At 30.9% G+C, this 26,338-nt stretch overlaps 1 protein-coding gene across 4 annotated transcripts in view; it reads left to right on the top strand.

Annotated features, from left to right (window-relative positions):
* LOC145297753 (solute carrier family 12 member 1-like) overlaps positions 1-26,338 on the top strand; it is a 382,960-nt gene that overhangs the window by 331,230 nt on the left and 25,392 nt on the right. For 2 of the 4 annotated variants that reach the window (XM_080143990.1, XM_080143988.1), the window contains exons 17-18: positions 771-889; positions 2,924-2,953. In XM_080143990.1, coding sequence (XP_080000116.1) covers positions 771-889; positions 2,924-2,953 — 149 coding nt within the window. The remainder of the gene's footprint in view (positions 1-770; positions 890-2,923; positions 2,954-26,338) is intronic. The other 2 variants (XM_080143991.1, XM_080143989.1) reach the window with 1 other exon arrangement.

The raw sequence follows: 26,338 nt of genomic DNA on the forward strand, positions 1-26,338 counted from the left end.
TAGATGAAGTAAACTCGGAGAATTTCTGCCATTACTAACTAGCAGAGCATTACTGCTGTCAGCCAAAGCTATAAGGCATGTGTATGAAGTGTGATGATATATGAAATTTAAACTTGGCCAATGGTAGTTGAAATGTGTTGGATGGGTAGAAATAATGAGAATGATATGAGAATATAAAATGTGCGTCTTAAAAGTATAGTATAGAGAGATGTGTGCAAAACAGGAGACTTTGATGGTATGACCACCTTGAAAGAGTGGATGAGAGTTCTTAGGTTAGATGTACACCAGTTGACATCCCGAGGTTAGTTCACATTACACGATGAAGGAAAACATTTTTTTTTTTTTTACACGGTGGTCACCACTTATCAAGGCCCGGAAGCCACTCAGGGATAAGGGTTATATGAGCAAGTGATAAAGATGCAGTTGAACAGCTGAGGTAGCAAAGTATGTTTGCAGGGAAATGCCAAAGAAAATCTAGTAGGGACGAGTTTGAGAAAAAGAGGGATAAAAAGACTTGGCCAGAGATAGGTTAGTTGTGAAATCAGTTTCTAAAATCTGTCCAACACATGCTAATATGTAAAATGAACGTTAAACCAAATATGATAATCTTCTATCTTGTTATTTATGTCAACATATTAAATTGTTTGTTTTTTTCTATTTTCCACCTTGTATTTTATTATTCATTTAACTTATTTTTTCTTCAGTAAATCACTTTTTAATTTCTAGTTGTTTTTTATTTGTTTTTCAATGGAATGTGTTTTTTTTTCTAGTGATGCGTTCGATATGCAGTTTGGCGTCGGCATTTTACGCGTTAAGGAAGGTTTCCAGTGCGATCCAAATTTTGTAGACCCTCCACGTAAAGAGAGTCATAAGGTCATTGTGGAGGAAGGTAAGTGAAAGATATTTTCTATTACCCCCCCACACACACACACATGAATGTGCGCGCACACATACACACACATTCTACAATATTCAAAGAAACTCTCTCGACACAAAGAAAATGGCAGCATAAAGAATCTTGTTTTCCTTTTTAATCTTTTTATTGGAAAAAAAATTTACAACAAATGCAAAATAGCAATTGCAGGTTAGGCACAAGGCCAAAATTGTTTGAGGGATTGGGATTCGATAGTTATATTAAACTTTAACTATTTTTCTAAACTAGACTCCAACATTGAAGTATTTCATTTACTCGATGGGTTTAATCCTACTTGAAATATTCTGAAATGTTTTTAAAATTAATTTTATTTACAAAAATTAATCATAAAAAACGTGTAGAAAGTGTAGAAAAAAAATTACACTCCCCTCAGAAAAAAAAGAAAAAAGTAAATATGATAAGGAGCAGATTAGTTAAGCCCTCCTAAGTCATTCTAAGTGTAGATCACTTGCTGTTTTCATGATTCTTTCAAAAACATAAAAACAAGCAAGTTGATCTCTAAGTGGGAGTAAAAATTAGTGGAAGTCAAAAGAAAATAGTGTTCTCAAAGACTTTTATTTATTTATTTATTTTTTTTTTACAAGAAGGGTACCCAATGCTATCCTCCTTCTAAACGTATCCTCTTTATAAAATTAGATATGAGAAAAATGAAAGCAGGCATTTTTTAAATAATGTTGAACATTTAAAAGCTATTATCCAAAGTTATCAGCATCATTATTCATTTCGCTACAGCCACCTCAAAAATAAATAGCAATCCATGTTGAATGTCACATGTGGTGCATATTACCTGCTGTTGCAGTTAAGTGCAATGATCATTTTCAAAGGGCCACTCGAATATGATTCATATTCAAGAATAAATTGCATATTCCAATAATACACTCATAGTTAGAATTAAAGCAGGGTTTTATAGGTCAGGGCTCTTCGTAACACCAGCATGTTACAGATCACACCAGCTCTAAATGAGTTAATAGTTGTGATAAGCAGTCTGTTTTATCAAAATACCACCTCTAAATTAGTTGGAATAAACAGCCTTTGCTCATCCAAATCAATTGGTTAGCTTTTCAGGTGACCAACATCCGTCCAAGTTCATTCTTTTACAACAGGTATCTTGTGTATTTCATGGATGCGATAAGATGCTTTGTCACAACTCGTCGCACGTAATAAGAGTGGGGAATGTGCTTAGCTCAAATTAATATATTCACATAGATATCTCGTATGTACATCAGTGTCAAAATAACAGTAATTTCCATGTAAAAGAGTATGGTTTCAGTCAACTAACATTGAAGCTGTTTATTTTTTTAATGTCCTCACTTCACTAAATACCCAAAATGTGAATGGCTTTTTCCTTTTTTCTTCTTTTCTTTTTTTCTTCTTTTCCTTTTTCATTTTATTCTTTTTTCTAATTTTCTCCCCATTCACTATTTTTTCCTTTTTTGAACTTCTTTTTACCTTATTCCTTTCTTTTTTTTACCTTATTCCTTTCTTTTTTTTACCTTATTCCTTTCTTTTTTTACCTTATTCCTTTCTTTAACTTATTCCTTTCTTTTTACCCTTTTCCTTTTTTTTACCTTATTCTTTTCTTTTTTTACTTTATTCCTTTCTTTCTTTTTACCTCATTCTTTTCTTTTTACCTCATTCCCTTCTCTTACCTTTCTTTCTTTTCCCCTGTTTTACTTATTTCTGACCTTTGTTTTACCCCCTTTCTCTTTTTTCTCTCGCCTTTTTATGTTTTTTTTTATTACCACTTTTGTTTACCTTTTTTCATTTTTTGTTGCATCTATACTTGCTCTTTTTTTCTAATCAGCAAAAAGAAACGTGAATGTTTTTCTGCTGCAACCAATTTCGTTGCCTGTTTGTGTTGTCACTTTTCTTTTCCCACAATTTCTTTTTTCACACACGAATTTATTTGTTGCCAAAATTTTTCTTTTTCCTTTTGTTGCGCTGCTTCCAATTTATTTAATTTTCTTTTTGTTCCCACATTTTCTACAGGAAGAAAAAAATCGGTTTACATGGAGAATGGTGTGTATTAAGTCGGCGCAATTTCAATCACTCTCACATTTTTTTATATTTTCATGTCTCTCACTACAGTTGTTCGATTAAAAATTACTAATCGTTACTATTACCCACATGAATTATTTTTCTGTTGCTGAGTTTTTTTTAATGAAAATTGATGACTAGTATTATTTGGATCCTTCAAGACTACTGTTCTCATATTAAATGTTATTTTCTCAATGTTTTGACAGATGTAACTGCCGACTTTGAGTATATCTTGTTGAATTCTGGAATTTCTGTCGATCTCTGAAATCTGCACGGAATTTTGAACGGCATCCTTTATTTAATCCATGGTTGTAGCATGCCCTCATTTCATCAGATATGACCTGGTAGAAGTCAGTAAATGACAATTGTATTTTGAGTGTCATTCACACTGAGGATAGAATCTACAACCTATAAAAGAGTGTGGCTTAGAATTGAATTTACCAAGTGATATATCGATTATGTCACGGGTCCTTGCAAAAGGTAAAATTCAGTTGTAAGTTACACTCTTCTGGAGGTTTAGGTTCAATCCTCAGTATGACTGACACTCATAATGTAATTGCAAATTACTTAGGACTTTTACCCAGTTATGGCTGACAGAAGGAGAGCATTCTACTCTTGTAGAGTAAATAAAGGGTTCCGTTCAAAATCCTATGCAGATTCCCAAATTTGACAAAAAGATTTCAGAGTTCAACAAGATACAGTTGAAAATTATCGTAGGTTACATTGACCAAAACGTTGTGAACATTACACTAAACATGAGAATAGTTTTCTGAATAATATGAATGATATAAATAATATAAATGAGATAAATGATATAAATATTAAAAATATAAATAATATAAATAATGAGATGAATAATATAAATTATATAAATAATATAAATGAGATAAATAATATAAATGAGATAAAAATATAAATAATATAAATGATATGAGATGAATAATATAAATTATATAAATAATATAAATTATATAAATAATATAAATGAGATAAATAATATAAATGAGATAAATAATATGAATAATATAAAAGAGATAAATGATATAAATATTAAAAATATAAATAATATGACATAAATAATAAAAATAATATAAAAAATAAAAATGATATAAATATAAATAATAAAAATGATATAAATAATAAAAATGATATAAATGATATAAATAATATAAATGAGATAAATAATATAAATGATATAATATAAATGATATAAATAATATAAAAAATATGAGATAAATGATATAAATAATATAAAAAATATGAGATAAATGATATAAATAATATAAATGATATAAATAATATAAAAAATGAAAATGATATAGATAATATAAATAATAAAAATGATATAAATAATAAAAATGATATAAAAATAAAAATGATATAAATAATATAAAAATAAAAATGATATAAATAATATAAAAATAAAAATGATATAAATAATATAAAAATAAAAATGATATAAATAATATAAAAAATAAAAATGATATAAATAATATAAAAAATAAAAATGATATAAATAATATAAAAAATAAAAATGATATAAATAATCTAAAAAATAAAAATGATATAAATAATATAAAAAATAAAAATGATATAAATAATATAAAAAATAAAAATGATATAAATAATATAAAAAATAAAAATGATATAAATAATATAAAAAATAAAAATGATATAAATAATATAAAAAATAAAAATGATATAAATAATATAAAAAATAAAAATGATAAATAATATAAAAATAAAAATGATATAAATAATATAAAAATAAAAATGATATAAAAAATATAAAAAATAAAAATGATATAAATAATATAAAAAATAAAAATGATATAAATAATATAAAAAATAAAAATGATATAAATAATATAAAAAATAAAAATGATATAAATAATCTAAAAAATAAAAATGAGATAAATAATCTAAAAAATAAAAATGAGATAAATAATCTAAAAAATAAAAATGAGATAATATAAATGAGATAAATAATATAAATGAGATAAATAATATAAATGATGTAAATAATATAAATGATGTAAATGATATAAATTATAAAAATAATATAAATGATATAAATAATAAAAATAATATAAATGATATAAATAATAAAAATAATTAAAATAATATAAATAATAAAAATAATATAAATAATAAAAATAATATAAATAATAAAAATAATATAAATAATAAAAATAATATAAATAATAAAAATAATAAAAATAATAAAAATGATATAAATGATATAAATGATATAAATAATATAAATAATAAAAATAATATAAATAATAAAAATGATATAAATGATATAAATAATAAGAATAATATAAATAATAACCATGATATAAATAATAAAAATGATATAAATAATAAAAATGATATAAATAATAAAAATGATATAAATAATATAAATGATATAAATAATATAAATGATATAAATAATATAAATGATATAAATAATATAAATTATTTTTCAGGAAGTCAAAAACAATTTATTTTTCATTAACAACTCATGTGTGACCTATTTGCATTAGAAAATATAATATTCAATATAAAATATAAGCATATTGGATCCGTGAAAAGTACATACAGCGCCTAGCATTAAAAAATGGTTACCCATCTGCTACTGGCCAGGCTCATGTTGCTTAACTTCAGTAATCTGACGAGAACCGGGTTTTCAAAGTGATTATGCTGTATAAATAAACGTGTATAAGCTTTTATGCAATTAGGTCACAAACGTCTAGGTAAAGCAAATAAACTGCTGTTGACTACTTTCCCGATGGCACATCTTTGAAATAATTTATGTTGGTAATAGTACTGATTACCTCAAAATTATATCTGACAAAATAAAGGGAAGTCTGGAATTTATTTAGAAGCTAAAAAACAAAAGCAAAAAAAATGTTTAAATATATAAAAGTGATAGTTTTCAAGGGACATAACGGTTATCGTAAAATCTTAACTCGTTTAAAGGGAGATAACATACAAACCAATTATTAAAGGGAGCTAACGCATTATTTAATCGTTTAATTCTTGATTCTCTCATGCCATCTTACTCTGCCCTCCATTACACCAGGTAAGTCTTCGCAGGCGCGTTGTGACTCCTCTGCTAGTTGCTTGACATAAATTCTGAACGGTCAACCACTGAATTTCATTCCTGTTTTCATATCTACAAAAGAACATCGCTACTGATTTCATCCTTAGCCCATGACCAGCAAATTTGGTTCTTGCTCTCTGATCAGGGTGGGAATTTGCGGAAGGTGTTCGTAGAGTTGCTCTATTGTGGGATGCTGCTTCCAGAAGATGCTAAGATCAGCTCTTAGCATTCTTATGTACATATAGTTGCTTTTCAGCTACAATCTTTTTCATAAAAATTCACATGTTAATTCTTTATACAAGAACCAATGCAACAATGATTCCAAAGAAGTCACTTTTCATCTAGGTAGGAGGATCCGACTTCCAAATTGCTTTCACCTGGTCCACTCCAACCCAGGCTTTACTGAAACGTCCATTTAGTTGTTGAAAAGTAATTATTTAAAGAGAAATAAATCTCATATTACTCATGAAAAAAATATACCTGTCCTTTCGTTCCGTTTATTTTTTTTTAGGGGGGGGTACTATTTTATATTTTCTGTAATCTTAAATGAGAAATATAACAATTTGGCGAATTGTCCATCTTATATTTTTGTTATTTATTCAATTCAAAGCTCGCATGATTCATTACACTCGCCCTATTAGCCGCTACTGCTATCAGAACGCGTGAAATATCTTTTCAGCATGCCTCCAGAAGCATACGACACCACTGATGCTTTCTTTGGCTGTTTTTTTTTTTTCGTTTTCTGCCTTACACTCTTGCTTTTTACAGTTATTCAACCATTGCGTATGCCATAAAAGATGCAGGCTTATTATCGGCTTGTCTCGATTTTTTGTGCTTTTCACTCAAAAAAGCCCTGACGACTCGTACAAAATGAATTAGGATTCATTCAGTTTCCATTCGTTTTTTTTTGTTTTTTTTCATAACTAGGCCTTTTTATTTTTAAATATAATGTTAAAAAAAATTTTTTTTAAATTTTTTCGTGCTTCAATTATTAAATAATTTGTTTAATATAAATTTTAGTGGAACCTTAAAAATTAGCACTTGGCACCATCTGAAGTCAACTTACTGCATATACTATATTTACTGTTTTTATTTTTAAATGGTAAGTTATTGTAATTTGAATTGGACACGTGAAATGGTGAAAAATATGTCTGGATTTTTTTAATATGGCTGACCTAAATACATTTTGCAATATGGAAGCAAAATGTTTCTGGATATTTTAGATAAGGATTGATAATTTGAATTATAGGAGCTATTTGGACTACTATCCTCATCTTGGGTGTTAATCGGCAACCTTCTCCAGGTAAATCTTGTTGAACAGAACCCTTTTAATCCACAGGGGAACATGCTCTCATTCTGTCAACCATGACTGAATAGAAGTCTCAAGTAATTCACAATTATATTCTTAGTATCACCGGAACAGAGGATTAAGCCTTCACTTTTAGTACTTTATCCATTACACCACAGATTCTTGCAGTCCATAGTAAGAGTTCCATTCAAAATTTCATACAAATGCTCAAGTTTGACAGGATACACTGTTGCAAAGGGTGAATGCACGAATCAACCATACGACTAAAAAAGTAGACACAAGACGAAGAGGTAATGGCAAATGCAAAGAAGGATGACAAACACTGATGATCAATCAAAGAAATAGAATCATGTTTTATTTACCAAGAAAAAATGGTAAATAGTTTGGCAACAGAAATTGTGAATCAGGGTCGTCTGGAGTAAGAATGGCCATCTTGCAGGTTTGTAATTCATGTAACCCTGAGGAAGGATAATGTCTTAGGTTGATCAGTCATATAGATGGGATCTGATGGTGAAAACTGGTAGCTGGACGTCTAGCAGCGCTAGAAGCTGGACACTGGGAACTGGAGGTTAGATGTCAGGGGCACTGGGAATTGGTGGTTAGACGTCAGTGGATACTGGAAACTGGAGGCTAGACATCAGTGGGCACTAGCAAGTGTAAGCTGGACATCAGTGGGCACTGAGAGCTAGTGGCTGGAACTGCAGGAGCTGATGGCTTGTGCTGCTGGAAGCTGCAGGAGTGTCTGGAGCCACTGGAAACTGCAGGAACTGGAGTGGCAGGCTGTTCAGGAAGTCTCTGGATGCAGGCAGTAGCAGAGAGTGAAAGGATGTATTGCATATAGGTAGTTTGTGAGCCATCCTAAAAAGGAGGGTTTGAATCGCATTAATAGTTTGTGGTAGTTATCCCTAAAAGGGGCTGTTTGAGTAATGCTGCTTCTTCTGGTTCCCACGGTAACTGAACACGCCAACTTGACTCATCAAGTTGGGATTTGAGTCTCCTAGCTCTCAGCTATAGCAAAAGATTTGCTGCGAAGTCTCTAGCTTTATGGAAAGACGTTCGTGTTACAGCAATTGTATTGTTAAATAAACGAATGGCTATAATTAATTCCTAACCGGAATTCTTACAGTCAAAAATGTTTTGGGTGTTTATTGTGTTTATATTAATTTTGATTTGAAATTAAGTCAATTGTTTTTGATTTGATTACAAAGAGAAAAAAAACCGATAAGATTTAACTTTTAGCAACTAAACAAATGGAAGTCATTAGTGTGCATGCACGTGATGGTGTGTCGGTCATGTGTCTGTTTCTGCTGATGTGCATATTCGAGTTTGTAAGCTGAAAATTGGAGCGACAATGTGACACACCACAACAACACCTAAAGATGGTCAAAGATTACATTGGTCAGAACATTGTGAGAATAACACTCAAGATGAGAACAGTAGTCCAAATATTAAATCTGTTTTTATTATCTTCAAATCAATATGTTGTATGCAAGAATGAAATGTGATGCAGTGCCATACAATGCAGTGAGTGCACATTGTGGATCCATAAAAAGTGCAGTGGCTTGTCCAAAAACCTGGCACCAAATCCCAAGTGTAGATGATGTCTGAGGAAAATACTTAACTGCCTTCCGCTGAGTATTTTTTTTTTTATATACAGAAATCCTCCCGGCCAATGAGGTTACTCACACCTGAGAGTATCCTGTATCTCTACAAAGCCACTATTCGCCCATGCATGGAGTATTGCTGTCACATCTGAGCTGGTGCATCTGACACTAGTCTCTCCCTCTTAGACTGGGTTAAAAAATAGTCACCAATCTCATAGGCATCACACTAGCAACCAAACTCTAACCTCCATCCCATCGCTGAAATGTTGCATTTGTTTTACAAGTATTTTAATAGAATGTGCTTTGATGAATTCAAAGCACTTGTCCCCACCCTCAACGTAAATACTGCCGACTAACCAGACAAGCAGCAAGATCCCACCCCTACACTGTAGAAATCCCCAGATGTCGGAAAATCTTCTACTCAAATAGTTTCTTCCTCAAACTGCTAGATTTTGGAATTCTCTTCCGGGTCCCTGCTTCTCTGATGGTACTGTAATGCAGTAGTTCAAGTGTAATGTGAACAGCTATCCTGCTACTCAACTCCCTACATAGTATCTCTGTATATTTGGTCCCTATTAGTAATTCTTATGTCAAAGTGGTGTTGTGCCTTGTTTGGGGTGAAATGAGAGTAAAAAATAAGATTAAATGCCCAATTCCAATATCTTGATTATTATTATTTCTTATGCAATAATTAGATACCTGTCTCAAACCAAAATAGTTTTGCACCATTTTTATGTCATCTTACAAAGATATAATAATACTAAATTTTGTTTAATTTTAATCAAAATCCATTAAATGTTTAAAATACAAGGTTTAACCCTTTGGATACTCGTATATATATTTTTTTACACCTATTTTTAAAATCCCTAAGTTTAACCTTTGCCCAAACAATGTATATGATATTTGTTGCATATGAAAAGGCCGACCAAAACTCGACAAGCGTTCCAAAAGTAATGCTTCCTATTTTTTATTCCACCTGAATGGATAAAAAGGATTGCAAATTGCATTGTTATAATAACTGAACGAAGTTTTATCTTTCTGTTGTAGATATTGACGGTGTTAAACTAACCCCTGTTATGAACGTGTCAGAAGCAAAGATGTGCCTTTGAATTCCTGGCAAAAGTGTATTGAGAATAGTTGTGACTCTGTAGAAAAATAAATTCTGGAACACCAATGTAGCTCGTCTTAATGGTACCACTTTCGTTTTTGTAGCTCTTCAGTTTATTAAGTTTAAAAAAAAATGTAGGTTTTACTTTTGGAATGACCCTCCTATGACAATATGTGCTCCAGATTCCCATGCTCCCTCATTGTTCATTGCTGGCAAAAGTGCATTGAGAATGGTGGTGACTATGTAGTAAAGTAAATTCTGGAACACAAAAGGTCACTTATTTTAATAATACCACTCTTGTTTTCGTAGCTCTTCAACTTTTTGAATTAAAAAAAAATAGGAGGCTTTACTTTTGGAACGACCCTTGTAAATTCTAAAATGTGACTAATTGTGTCCACCTGATACATTTTGGAATCTGCCGCTAGTACAAAATCGACTCAACAATCTAATGTGGGGTTATTTCTTCTTTTCCCTATAGACATTTCTAGTCTTTCTCTACTCTGTCGTTATATCCTTAGGCGTTCGACTGAGCTCCAATCTCTGGTTCCACCTTGTAAGACATTCACAGCAAGAACTCATAACTGCAGAACTTTGGCGCTTCTACACTATTAGGACAAAATTTTGTAGCGGATAAATGGAGTTTTCAGAAAAAAAATAAACAATGGTTTCTACTGATTTCTTTTGTCAATTCTAATAAATCACAATGTTAGCTTCCAAATTATGCAGTCAAAATTACCTGAATATTACTGAATTATTAGTAAAAAAAAACAAAAAAAAACTTTAATCGTGTTAGCAGATGAAAAATTACCGCCATCTTGTTTAAATCGAAATGGAAAATTACCTCCCTTTGAACTCTCCTGTGTTTTATTTTTATTTTCTTTAATAATTTTCTACCTTATTGATTTTCGTAATTTTGGAGTATAACCATCTTAAAAGTGTGAGAAATACGTAGATATTGTTTTCATATGAACTTCAGCATTACGAATTCTGAAATTTAATCCTAATATTGTAGAAGTGCCAGAACATTTTTCTTACTCAGTACGCCTAGCATCAGGAGGAATTTCCATGAACAAAACTTCTTTGCAAGGACTTCCCGTCTGTGGAACACATTACCGCAGGATTGCTTCCCTGCAGATTACAATATGGTCGTCTTTCAAATCCAACCTAACAAAACCGTCATAAACCGTCCCCATAATTAATCCTTAGCAGCTTTATGTCTTTCGTTTCCTTTATCTTATCTTTTAGTTCTCACATTCCATGAGCGATGTTTGTGACAAAGAAGGGAAAAATGTATCCATCAAACACGTATCGTAGACAAGGTTTTAATCCTGAAGTAGTTTTTAAAAAAAAAATTGTATCAACTTACATTAAATGGCTTCATGTCTTGTTTGGAGCAATTTCCATTAAAAAAAATGGTCAAACTTAGTGTTGGGGATGCACCCTTGTTACTAGGAATAATGAACTATTCCATGACGTCACTTCAGGGTAACAAGAAGCGGTTTACGACAGAGTCTGTGACAGACATGCAAAGCAGATGGCTGTTCGCAACTAGTCCTGCCATGAGCAAAGATATTGTTCAATTCTCATTTTTTACGTATTTTTGTTAATACATATTTATTTTAATTTTTAATGTGTCTTTCTTGTTATTTATTCAACCCCTAACAGCACAACACTTAGTTAATTCCATGAAGTATCCAGGGAGTTTTTTACTCGGGCTCAAAATCAAGAGGCTATGTTATTATTGAGATCGCTTTTTCCCTGCTACTTTGGTTCTGTGCACTTCTAGGAAATCCACCCTCCCAGGCTTTGCCTTCTCTCTTTGATTAGTTTAGGGTTAGTTTATTGCTAATCACCATGGAATGCCAAGGGGCTGTCCAGGCATGTTTTGCAGGCCAGACTGGGCTTTCTCTGGGGCACTGACTCTTCAATCCCACTTTCCAACTCTTGTGTCAGATCTTGCTGCCGTGGGATGGAGATAAATACGTCATTTTCAGTACTCTTATACTATTATTAATTGTACAACAGGCAATCATTCCATCTCATTAATCCTAATCCTCAAGTGGCTTCCGTTCTTGCTAATTGGTGGTTCATTAATAAAAAATATAAAAAGCAGTGAGGATAAACATCCTCTCTCTAAAATAAACATCTTTTATTATCAATATGTTTAAACCTAGTTTTACGTGAGGACATCGGCTTATGAAGATGATGGTTTGGAAACTTCACTAAATTAATGTTTGACTATAAAACTTGGGAAATAAGTAGTCATTTAAAAAATAATATTTCCAGAAAATCTTTCCGTGGCTGTTCAGAATTCCCCTTGCATTAAAAAAAAACAAAAATACGTAAAAATCTTATAATGTATGTATTTGTCATCGATCGAAAAAAATCATATTTTAAAAACCACAGAAAATAATTAAGCAGGTTTTTTTTTGGGGAGGGGGTTACTAAGAAAATCATATTTTTGGAGAAAGTGAAGACAGATGTCTTGAATATAAAAAGGATTATCTGCTCTTTAACAGCCTCTCCACAGATATAAATCAAAATCAGTCTTGTAATAGTTACAATAACTATTAATTGCTAAAAGTCTTTAAAATTGTATTTTCTATCAAAAAATACTTGATCAATTTATATAATTTTTGGAATATGATTTTTTCTGTCCATAAAGGCTTTTTGTATTTTTTTTTTTAATATAGTGGGAATTCTGGACAATCTTTTATACACAAAAAAGGAAAATAACTTTGTAATATGGTAGGTTTCATTAATGCAGTAATTAGCATAGCCGGGCTTCATCACCTATAAATAAAATAATCTGGCATCCCATTAGCACCATGTCTACTGAATGAATTTTCATAGTTTGAGCAGCATAGCAGACTTTAAAGGGATTATTAATTTAAAATGGAAAAATAGAACAGGATTGGCATACAATTATATCCAGTTTGCACAAAAAAAGAATTCATTTTTATTTATTTATTTTTCATCTTTCTCTCTTTGATTTGTTTGGGATTTTGGTTTCCCTCTTTCTTGTGGGTTCTTTTTTTTTTCTTTTTTTAATGGTATTCTTTTGGGAGAAAAGAGTTTTGGTGAAAATTCTTTATTTTGAAACAGAAGTGATGACTAGGGTTGTGACAACAGAATATTCTTTTCATTGTTTTGACTCCCGAGTATGTATCCTTTGTTAAAGTGAGAACCACATCACTGCATATAAGATATGCTTTTATATAGTGATGTGGTTCTCATTTGATTAACTGTGTCGGATATATACTTGAGAGTCAAAACAATGATAAATATATTCTGTTGTCATGACCCATAAAATAATTATATAAATTTTCTAATGTTTTATGTGGAGCACAGGTGAAAACCGCCTTCCAAGTAAAAGCTTTCTAATATACATACGTATCGTGTAAAAACTTTTTAATATACATACGTATCGTGTAAAAACTTTTTAATATACATACGTATCGTGTAAAAACTTTTTAATATACATACGTATCGTGTAAAAACTTTTTAATATACATACGTATCGTGTAAAAACTTTTTAATATACATACGTATCGTGTAAAAACTTTTTAATATACATACGTATCGTGTAAAAACTTTTTAATATACATACGTATCGTGCAAAAACTTTTTAATATACATACGTATCGTGTAAAAACTTTTTAATATACATACGTATCGTGTAAAAACTTTTTAATATACATACGTATCGTGTAAAAACTTTTTAATATACATACGTATCGTGTAAAAACTTTTTAATATACATACGTATCGTGTAAAAACTTTTTAATATACATACGTATCGTGTAAAAACTTTTTAATATACATACGTACCGTGTAAAAACTTTTTAATATACATACGTATCGTGTAAAAACTTTTTAATATACATACGTATCGTGTAAAAACTTTTTAATATACATACGTATCGTGTAAAAACTTTTTAATATACATATGTATCGTGTAAAAATAAGCATCCTCACTAAAAATTTAGAAAAATTATCGAGTAGAAGTTTAATTAAAAATAATTTTTTCATATTTTGCTGTTTCGCTATTCATTATTACTTGATTAAATGACAGATTGATTTATCTCCCCTGCTTCATGGTATTTCTGTTCTTATTAATGGCTGATCAGCAAAATACAATAAAACTGGTTTTTCTTTTTAATTAAAATTCTATTCAATAATTTTTCTTAATTTTTGGTATAGATACCTACTTTTAACTGATAGATTAGCGTATCAAAGAATTTACCTGTTACTTTATTTTGTACTGCATTTTTACCTTCTGTAAATGCAATTTTCACTTGTGCCCCATTCTGTATAAGTTCCGTTTTTGTTCCAGTTTCATCCACCGAATCATAGCCCTGTTCATTCACATGTAACATTGCACTATGGAATCCACCCCGATACACTGATTTTCGTTAGATCACCAAAGTTAAGTTACATTGAGCCTGTTCAGTTCCATTTAGGAATATCAAGCATTGCATGTGGAAGACTATCTTCCTACCAAACAAAAAAATAAATAAATAATCTCTCCTGACGGGGATATACATGTGATTGGGAAAGGCTTGTGAATTTATCTAGAAATCAGACAAAATCGGCTCAATCTTATCTGGGTTCTAACCAAGGTGAATGCCAATGTACTAGATTCACTGAACATTAGACCAGACTGTGTATTAACACGAGCAATTTTATGACAGTTTTCTATGCCTTACTACTTCCGTGTTTGCTCATGACAAATTGGAAGTAGGTGTTTGATTTGTGATACCATCACTAGAAGATCGTCTTACAGCATTAACAGACTCTTTTTATCTGGTTTGATTTTTCATCTGAGTTTCCTTCTCTTAGATTGATTGCCGTCATGACTGTTTAGGAGCTTCTTTATTTACCCTTGTATTGTAAGCCTCTGGAATATCAGACAGAGACTGACAGGTGCTACATCTTGTCTGAGGGTGACCTGTAACTGTGCAAAGCAGGGGCTTTCAATTCCCCGAGATATTATACATACACACATATCTAAACATGTGCCAGCATATCTAAACATGTGCCAGCATATCTAAACATGTACCCGGTTACAATGAACATGTTTAATTTGTGATTGCTGATTTCTTTCAAAATTTGTTTAACAAGGTTGAAAGTTTGTCCTCAATTGCAATGAAGGAAGTAGCAACACCTACAAATTGTGAAATTGAGGTCAGTTCTGTCAAACAGTTTTGAGTAAATAACTCAGATTTACTTGTTAAAGAGTTGGTAAATCAATTTGAAAAAGCTGTCCAACACATGCCAGCATGTAAAAAAGAGTTAAAACCTGTTGTCTTAACATATTTGTCATTCCTTTGCATCCTCAGAAAGATTGAATTTGTAGTAGTCCACTCGCATTTACTCACATGTAACATTGCAGTATGGACATTGTCAGCTGTTGTCGACCCCAAGTGAAAGGGAATAGCAATTTAAAATGAGAAGTTCACAAAACTTCACCAATGCAGTCCATACATTATAATGTTTATCCAAAATAGGGACCCCTTTAATATTGACATATTCTGCACAAAGCCCAGAACTCCAATTTCCAACGTAGACCCCTACTACCATGTCTCCTTCTCCAACATCAGGGGTCTACGTTCAAATCTTCCAGAAGTTGAAACCCAATTACAGGAGACCAAATCAGACCAATTATTCCCAAGTGAAACTGGCGTTGGACTGACTAATTTCCCTAGATGAGTTCGTAATCAAAGGATATTCTAATTTAACATCCAAACCTGGCCCCCAAGATCGCCATGGGTATGGAATATGTGCCTACATTAAAGATGGCTTTCCATGTGGTAAGGACATCTCCAGAGAAGACCCTAAATTGCCCTATGTGCTTCCAGGTTGCTCACACCACTGCGTTTATACTTGCCCTCTATCGTCCTCACAACAGCGAAGTTACTATCTTTTAAGAGCATATCTGAGAAAATTGACCACATCCTGTCTGCTCATCCTTTGGCTAACATTCGCATCTGTGGAGACTTCAATGTTCACAGTGTGGAATGGGTGGCTCACTCAAATAAAAAAAAAAAAGATGAGGGGAGGTTCTGTCTCGATTTATCCATTTCTTATGACCTAACTCAGATTGTTCACAAACCCATGTGCCTGACATTAACAGTCAGTATGCAAGTCTCCTAAACCTTTTTCTCATAACTTGCGCTGAGCTATGTCTATCCCCCATTCTCTCTCCACTGAAATCTTCCGAGCATTCGGTTGTCTCAGTTAAGATAAAAACAAAATATAATAAGTTCTCTGACGTACCTCTCCATCGTACAGTGTATCGATACTCTATTGCTGACTGGGATAGGTCCTGTACATTTATATCAGATCTACCTCTATCTATCTACCTACGTCACTCTCAACGGGGAAACCCTCGAGGAGACGGATAGCTTCAAATACCTGGGCTGCACGTTCATTGGTACCGGTCAAGGCATGAATGAGATTGAAGCGCGCATTAATGCCGCACGAGCTGCCTTTTGTCGACTCCAAAGGCGATTATGGTCACGGCCTGAAATACGTCTGAGGACAAAAATACGAATCTACCAGGCCCTCGTCCGCTCAATACTTTTGTATGGATGTGAGACCTGGCTCATACGGAAAGCGGATCTGCGACGCGTAGAAGTTTTCGACCACTACAATCTCCGCCGCATTCTACATGTCTGTCCCTTGGATTTCGTCGCCAACAAAGAAGTCCGGCATCGCTGCAATCTCCAGGCAATTACTGACCTACTGCGGGCCCGACGCCTTCGATGGTTCGGCCATGCCTCTCGCTGTGATGCGGGGGTCTTTATCCACGAGGCTATCTGCCCACGTCCTCTACCCAGCTGGAAAAAACGTGTCGGTGGCCAGCTAAGAACGTGGCTCGGGACTATCAAAGCCGATGCTGAGCTTATTTCGGGCCCGCTTATCTATGGCCTGTCTCGTTGGAGACGTGACTGGCTATTGCTCACTCGGGATCTTGCCTCCGATCGCCGGGCTTGGGCCGCAGCGGTACGAGATGTGCATCTTCATGAAGCCGACTCAACTCTTCCAGGGTGAATGTCGTTTCAAGTACAAGTACAAGTACCTCTATGTTCCATGTTTAAAAAGAAGTGTCCTCTATAGTATCAGAACTGACAGAATGGTAAATAGACCACTTCATACCCCTCCAAATATTTCTAGCAAAAAGCTAACAGTCAGCTGTGGTTCTCGCCAGAATGTGCTGCTACCATTGCACACAGAAGTCACTATTTGCATTGCTTCCAATGCAATAGATGTACTGAGACTAAAGCTGCCTTCAGGACTTCCAGCAACCACTGTAAAAGAGTAATAAAACATGCGAGAGAGTTGTATGCTCAGTTGGTCAAGTCCAAAGTAGCTGAGCAGCAGCTTGGTTCCCACCAGTTTTGGCAAATAGCAAACAAGATCCTGAACAAAAGTGTTTGCTCTGCCCCCCACCATCATCTTCAGTATTATCAAAGTCAAACTCTTTGCCTTATGTGATCAGGGCCACCAATCCCCCATATTTCCTCCTGTGTCTGTAAGCATGCTGTGCGGAATACAAATATCTGTCTGTGATGTTGCCAAGCTAATCAAAAGCCTTGATTGCAGTAAAGCAACTGGGCCTGAGGACATTCCAATTATGGTGCTGAAAAGGCTTCAACCAGAGCTAGCTCCCATACTTGCAAAGCTGTTTAAGCATTGTCTTAAGGAAAATTGCTTCCCAATACCCTGGAAAACCTCATCAGTATGTCCTGTATTTAAAAATTCAGGTGATCGGTCATCTCCCTCTCAATACAGACCAGTCGGTCTCCTGTGCGTCATGAGTAAGTTGCTGAAATCTGTGTTAAATAGAGAAGTAATCAACCACATCAGCAAAAATAACCTCCTCAGTGACATGCAATATAGTTTCCGTCTTGCTAGATCTACAGATGTGCTAACAGTTATACCTCATAGGATTAGCAAATCTCTTGATGAAGGCTTCCTTTCTTGGGCAATTACTCTTGACATATCAAAGGCCTTTGATAGCATATGGCATAAAGGTCTACTCCACAAAATCTCCAATTATTTATGGTATAGCTGTAAATGTCTTTTCAATTAATAAATCATTTCTCTCTGATAGGTTCATAAGAGTAGTGGTTGATGGGCAGAAATCAGGAGCTCACAGTATTACACAGAGGTCCATCCTAGGCCCAACTCTCTTCCTGATCTACATCAATGATCTCCCAAATCACATCCTAAGGTCATTCGTAGACATTTATGCTGACGACACTACCATCTATGGCAGCACTTCAAAGGTCATAAATGATCAAGTTCTCTCTGATTCTCTTTCCACTGATCTTAAACACATGCAATGGGGAAAGAGGTGGCTGGTTAATTTTAATGCATCTAAAATCAAGCTTCTATCTTTACATAATTAATGCTCTGGGAGGCTCTATGTTTTGATAAGCTTCTAGGTCTGACCTTTACTCCTGATCTGAGTTGGAACATATATATCAAATTCATTGTCAAGGTCGCTGGAAAAATGGTGGGATTATTCTACCGCTCCAGTAGATATCTCACTGCTGATGCAATTCTCTACCTGTATAAGAGCCAAGTACATCTAAGGATGGAGTACTCTTGCCATATGTGGGCAGGAGTTGCTAGAAGCAGCTTATTCTGCCTTGACAGAATTCATAATAGAGTTTGTAGCCTAGTGGGGGATGCTCTTTTCTCTTCCCTGCAACCTCTTTCCCACAGAAGAGATGTTGCAAGCCTGTCTCTACTTTATTATTATTTTCATGGCAAGTGCTCGTCTGAACTCCAATCCATGGCCTCCTCCCTTGCCTTACTTTCACGAAAAACACTCGTCTAGTTGAAACCACTATCAATAATTTCCCCCACTCTTTATCTGTGCCTAAACCTACGTAGATTCCATGAACAAAGCTTCTTTCTTAGAACTGCACACCTGTGGAACTCTGTTCTCCTGCTTTCCAACTGATTACAATATGGTCGTCTACAAGTCCAATGTAGACAAATTCTTGATGAGTCATCCCCTTAAGTAATCCAATTTACCAAATTTCCACTACTAGTGATTACTACGATATCGTCCCATTGACAACCGTACGCTCGTTAACCCTTATCCTCGAGTGGCCTCCAGGCTTTGATAAGTGGTGTATCCTTTGTAAAAAAAAAAAAAAAAAAATGGGGGAGGGCGAGGGGGGGGGTTTAGTTACAAAAGAAGATACAATGAAAAATTAATGGGAAAGTTCAAGAAAATTTTTTTAAAATATTCAAATTAAGGGGGTAAAACATACTCATCAAATGGTAAGTTTTATGAATGTTTTCTTTTTTTTTTTTTTCTTTTTTTTTTTTTTTTTGGTAGCATATAAATTTGTATTTTTTTTTTTAAATGATTTTTATTTTTTTTGTGCTTACTCCTTTTCAATTGTATCGTATATAGGTTAGGGTTGTGTTTCTATTAAGAATAAATTTTTTTTTTAAACTTGCACGTATCTGTACATGTATGGCAAATATTAGTTTTGTCTACAAGTTTCCATTCCTGAGAAAATTCAATATTTGCTTCCAGAGACGGTAGCACCTGTCCCAATTCTACCAGATCCATTGTAACGACTTTAACCATCAAAAAAGAATTATTGGATTTTGCAAAATATTTTTATTGCGTTTGCCAATTGTCGGTTGCTGCAATTTTCATTGACTAAACATTTCAGCACCTTCCAATGGTTTACGCAGCCTACTCGGAATATGACAAAAATAATCTGGTTCCTATTCTGCATAAGTACCTATTGATTGCTTGCTTTTGTTTTTGAAGATCGTATTTGTGCAGTTGATATCATTTTTGTAAGACATATTCTTAAAGTCTACTTCCCGTTTTCTATTTACTTGCCCCACCCCCAATATAAGTGCAGAGTTAGACACAAGGTTTTTAATGTGGGGAAACCTCCACTTCCCCCTTAGCATTCACTATGAATTGGAAAAAAATAAAAATTGTCTAGGAAGATTCTTCCTTCATTGAATGGGGACAAAATAAACTGAGTTTAGCATCAGAACAGATCCTAGCCATGGAGAGTAGAAAGTATACCTTGGGTTTACTTTCAGCAACCTTGTAACTCTTTTTTTTTTTTTTCAATCTTTGTCCTTTAATCCTCACATTCCATGTGCAATGTTTCTGACAAAGGGAGGAGAATTTCTGTCTGCTGGGTTAGAATCTATCTATATAATACTTATCTTTGGCAAGTTTTTGATCTTGATGCAGTAGTTGTTTTTTTACTTCCCTACATTAAGTGGCATCAGGCCTTGTCTAAAGCAACTTTCATTTAAAATAAAGTATTATTTACAAACTATTTTGTTTTAGTAAACTTTGGAGATTTATAAAAAAAAAATTTTTTTAATACATTGTTTTCTTTATACAGCATTTTATTTAAGCAAAAGCTATAAACAAAACAAAAATGTTAAAAGAAAAAAAACATTCCAATACAAATGTTGTGCAAAGATGTTTTACAGAAAATATATTTTTAATATTGGATTTTATGTTTAAAAAAAAAAAAAAAAAAAAAAAAAAATTGTATTTTTTTTTTTTTTTTTTTTGCTATAAAAATCAAAAGCAATAAAACTGGAAATTAAAAAATGAAATCTCTTCGGACAAAATGTGTCACTTTAGTCATTGCTCATTTTGGAGTGCCTCAACTCTATTCCATCCTATAAAAACTCATTAATTTATCAGCAACGATAAAACCAGGAGTCAAAAGTCAGAGATCTGTGTAAAGTACAAAAGCTGTCCGTTTAGTTGTTACTTATTATGTGGTGCCTCAAATCTGTTTGATCCATTTTATATAATAGACTTGCATACATACATTGGTGTTGTCGGTTCTTTTTGATGAAGCACTTTATAGGAATGTCATTTGTGTAACATTCCTTAACAATGACAATGCATGATATGTAACTGATTTGCAATTCAGTTCTGTTCTGGGGGAGGAAACTTTGTCCGAGTCGACTTCAACAAGAGAAATTCTAATTATTCCACGTCATAAACACAAATTCCTATTACATGAGTTACGGTGTTGTCTTGGAATTTTTTAGATAGGGATTTATTATTTGGAATATTCAGACTATTGTTCTCATCTAGAATTTTTATTCTCCTAATCTAGCCTTTGACCATTTTTTTTATTATTATCCAAATCGTTATGGTATTTAATTCTTCTTATTATTATTATCATCATCGGAACAGTGATGGTATTTAATACTTGTTATTATTAATAATATATTTTTATTATTTGTATTCAAATAGTAAGGATATTTAATACTTGTTATCATTAATAATATATTTTTATTATTTGTATTCAAATAGTAAGGATATTTAATACTTGTTATTATTATTAATATATTTTTATTATTTGTATTCAAATAGTAAGGATATTTAATACTTGTTATCATTAATAATATATTTTTATTATTTGTATTCAAATAGTAAGGATATTTAATACTTGTTATTATTAATAATATATTTTTATTATTTGTATTCAAATAGTAAGGATATTTAATACTTGTTATTATTATTAATATATTTTTATTATTTGTATTCAAATAGTAAGGATATTTAATACTTGTTATTATTATTTTTATCCAAATAGTGATGGTATATAATACTTATTGTTATTATCATTCAAATAGTAATGGTATTAAATACTCTCTTTTTTTTTTTAAGTTTTATCCCAATATTAAAAGTATTTAATACTTATTCTTTAGTGATTGTAGTTAATATTTTTTATAATTTTTAATCAAACATTGATTGTGGTATTACTATTATTCAAATTGTGATGGTAATAATAATAATAATAATAATAATTATTATTATTATTATTATTATTATTAATCAGTTCAAATTAAAAATTTTGTTTATATAATTCATACTAATGAAAAAATTGAATATTTGTTCAAAAATAATAATCTTAAAATTATTTGGAAATACTATTCTTGTGTTTTTAGCCAGTGTAACTTCTGTCGTTCTTCAGGTTCATCATTTCAAATTTGAGATCTAGTTGAATGCAAGAACATGTACGGAAACTTTAACTTCAATCTACAAGAGTAGATTATCCTCATTTCGCCATCCATTATTGAATAGAAGTGTTAATTTTGTGTTATTCCTAACATAAGCTAGTCATGATTGACAGAATGAGGAAAATCTACCCTGTACATTAAATAAAGGGTTCAGTTTCACATAAGACAAGTTCCCAAATTTGGCAAGATTCACCTGAAAAAGACTATTGTGTAGATCGGTTGAAACTTTGGATTATTCGTTCTACTTTTCTCATTCTAACAACCTATCGACTGATTTAATGTTCAATCTCCTTCAGCAATTTCCAATTATTAAGTTTTAATACTTTTTGATTGAATAATTACATTTTTTAATATTGTTTTATTAAAGAAGTTACATTAATAAGTTAATATTTTTAATTGAGTTATATTTTAATTGAATAATTATATTCTTTAATATGTTTAAAATTAAATAATATTTTTCAATAGAATAGTTACATTTTTAATATTTTTTTAAATTGAATAGTTACATTTTTAATATTTGTAATTGAATAGTTACATTTTTAATATTTGTAATTGAATAGTTACATTTTTAATATTTGTAATTGAATAGTTACATTTTTAATATTTGTAATTGAATACTTACATTTTTAATATTTGTAATTGAATAGTTACATTTTTAATATTTGTAATTGAATAGTTACATTTGTAATATGTTTAATTGAATAGTTACATTTGTAATATTTCTAAATTAAATAGTTACATTTTTAATATTTTTTAATTACATTTTTAGGCTCAATTAGGTTTCAAACATTGGAAAATAAGCAAAATGAAAAAAAAAGGACTTCCGGTTTAAACCAGTTTTTTTCTGGTTGCACTCTATAAACAAATGAATGATAAACCAGCAACTTATGATGTGTAAAGTGTACATGACATAAGAAATAGAATGTTCTGTTTTGACAAATAAGGACAACTGTTGATTTGTTTATTAAAACATTTTGGAAAAAAAAGACAAAAAATAAATATTTAGTACCCACTCCTCTCTTAAAATAAATATTCCCTATCAATATACCTTAAAATAAATATTCCCTATGCAATATCAAAAGTTGATATTGCAATAGAAAACAAAACAACTCGGGTCTATGATCCGTTTGTTTTTATCTGGAGTTTTTGAAAACGAATTGATTTTATTTTTAATAAATTTTTAATTGGTTACATTTTGAATATTTTTAAATTGAATAGTTGCATTTTTAATATTTTTTATTGAATAGTTACATTTTTATCATTTTTTAAAATTTAATGATTTCATTTTTAATATTTTAATTAATTACATTTTTAATATTTTTCATCAAGTAGTTACATTTTTTATAATTTTTCATTGAATCGTTACATTTTTAATATTTTAAATTAAATTGTTACATATTTGATATTTTTAATGAATCGTTACATTTTTTATATTAATTGAATGGTTACATTTTAAATATTTTAATTGAATACTTACATCGCTAATAGTTTTGTAAATTTAATTTTTAATATTTTTAATTGAATAAAAATTTAATTTTTTAAATTGTATATTACATCTTTAACATTTCCTCATTAAATAATTGCATTTTTAATATTTCTTTATTAAATAGTTACATTTTTAAAATGTCTTTATTAAATAGTTACATTTTAAAAATTTCTTTATTAAATAGTTACATTTTTTAAATTTCTTTATTAAATAGTTCCATTTTAAGTAATTTAAATCGAACAGTTCCATTTTAAATATTTTAAATTGAATAGTTACATTGTTAATAGTTTTGTAAATTTAATCATTTTATTTTAAAATATTTTTAATTGAATAATTACATTTTTAATATTTCATTATTAAATGGTTGCATTTTTATTTTAAATTGAACAGTTACATTTTTAATATTTTTAATTGAACAGTTACATTTTTAATTGAATAGTTACATTGCTACTAGTTTTAATTGAAAATTTGATTTTAAATAATGTAAATTGAATCGTTACATTTGTAATAGTTTTTTGCTGAAGACATTTTTGATATTTTTAATTGAATAGTTACATTGTTAATTTTTTTAATTGAATAGTTACATTTTAAACATTAGAAATTAAAAAAAAGTATTTTCTCATTCAGAAATATGTCATCTCAGTATATTTATTATTGATTAAATTCCAAATGCTCCATGGTTTATCGTTCAAAAGAATTATTAACTACAGATACGAATGTTGTAGAGACGTGCAGAGTTTTTATATTTATTTTGTCCAGGCAACAGTGAGAGAGATAAGATTGTGTCCTTTTAAATCAATAACATTCCAATATTTATTTTATTGCAATTTAATATTTTATTTCAGCATTTTGGATTATTTTGTTTTATACATAAAAATAATGGGTGCTTCCATATTATAATAACAAAAAAAATATTGAATTTTAAGTTAAAAAAAATTATACCTACGTAATTGTCATGTCACAAATAGTAATACATCCAAAAATTATTGAAAACAATAAGATAGAAAATTCACAAAAAAAAAAAAACATTTGCAAAATTTAGTGATTTGATTTCAAAATATACCGATTTGAAGTTGAGAGTTAACAGGGGAGGTAATTAAGTTTTCAGTTTCTCTCAAATTCAATTAGTTTTTTTTTTTTATATATAAAAAAAATTAATTCAAACAGTTAAAAAGTTTTTACAAAAAACACAAATTATATGTGTATATATTATGTTTGTCTTTGTTTTCTGAATAAATTTTGCCTGCTTCCAACTGAGTTACTTCCCCCTTTTGCTTACGTCACGTGGCCCAATATGTACCGACCCAGCATGCAACCTTATCCAGAACTGTTTTTCATGAATAATTATTTTTCTACCTTACCGTTTTCCATACATTTTGGATGTGTTACTATTTGCGTCATGACAATTACATAAGTAACATTTGTTTTACTTGAAATTCAATATTTTTTTCATTATTATGATATAGAAGCACTACAAAATGTTATGACTAGTTGCTCCATTGATAAGATTTCAGCATTCAAATTTCTCAAACGAACATTCTCAGGCAACATGAAGTGGAATAGATGGATAGGATCCAGAAATAGAGAGTGGGGGATGATAGAAATAGGAAAATATAAAAAAAATCATATATATACGAATGCCTTCTATTTTTTTTTTTTTTTTTCCATGAATGGATCAGAAGCGATTGCAAACTGCATTGTTATGATGACTGAACTTATGCATTCATGAATTGAAAGTTTCCTCTCTCTGTTGCGGATATTGACAGTGTGAGACTCCAAGAAAGCAAGCCCTGTCACGGAGAAACAGATGCGTCATTGAATTTCTTCATGCAGAAAAAATAGTATCAATCAACATTCACTGGCGCTTGTTGAATATTTACGAAGCCAATGCAGTTGATGTCAGCATGGTTAGGAGATGGATTCGTAGATTTCACAGTGGTGACAGAGATTTTAGTGACAGTATGCTCCAAACTTTTATGATCAGGGCATCAAAAGAGGCTGGCAAAAGTGCATTGAGAATGGTGGTGACATGTGGAAAAATAAATTCTGGGGCATAAAAGGTTTCTTGCTTTTAATGGTACCACTCGTCTTTGTAGCGCTTCAACTTTTTCTTGTTTTTAGTTAAGATAGGATGCATTTCTTTTGGAATGACACTTAAAATAATTATAGTAATAATTATATATTCCAAGGAAAATAAATTTAAAAAAAAAACAAAAAAAAAACTCTCCAACTTTTTTTTTTTCTGAGAAACACATGATTTGTTTGAACTTCTGCTATTCAACAAAACACGTGTAAGACATACTACATTAACATATGAATAAAATACTATTAGTGTGAAATAAATGCATCTTCTGGTTTTAGAATGATAACTAACGATATATATTTGTAGAAAATAAATAACATTAATTACAGAAAACTAACTTATCGATTTGTTTATAATACTTTGGGGACTTTAAAAAAGCATATTAATATATTATTAAAAAAAATTTTTCTCGTAAATAATGCTGCTTCAATCATTTTGACTTTATTTCTTTTTTAAACTGGTATTATTTTAGCTTGTTTTTACTTTTTTCACATTATTTAATGGCCTCTTTCAATTTAAACTGAATTTATTTTTCTAACAGAATTTTATCGCTCATTAATGATTTAGGTTTCCATGTGAAGAAAAGTTTTTATTATGTAATTTTTACAAAATATGTGACCCAAGTAGGTCAC

This window comes from Euprymna scolopes, chromosome 18, assembly GCF_053919585.1.
Source record: "Euprymna scolopes isolate OS-2025 chromosome 18, ASM5391958v1, whole genome shotgun sequence".
Lineage (NCBI taxonomy): Eukaryota > Metazoa > Mollusca > Cephalopoda > Sepiida > Sepiolidae > Euprymna > Euprymna scolopes.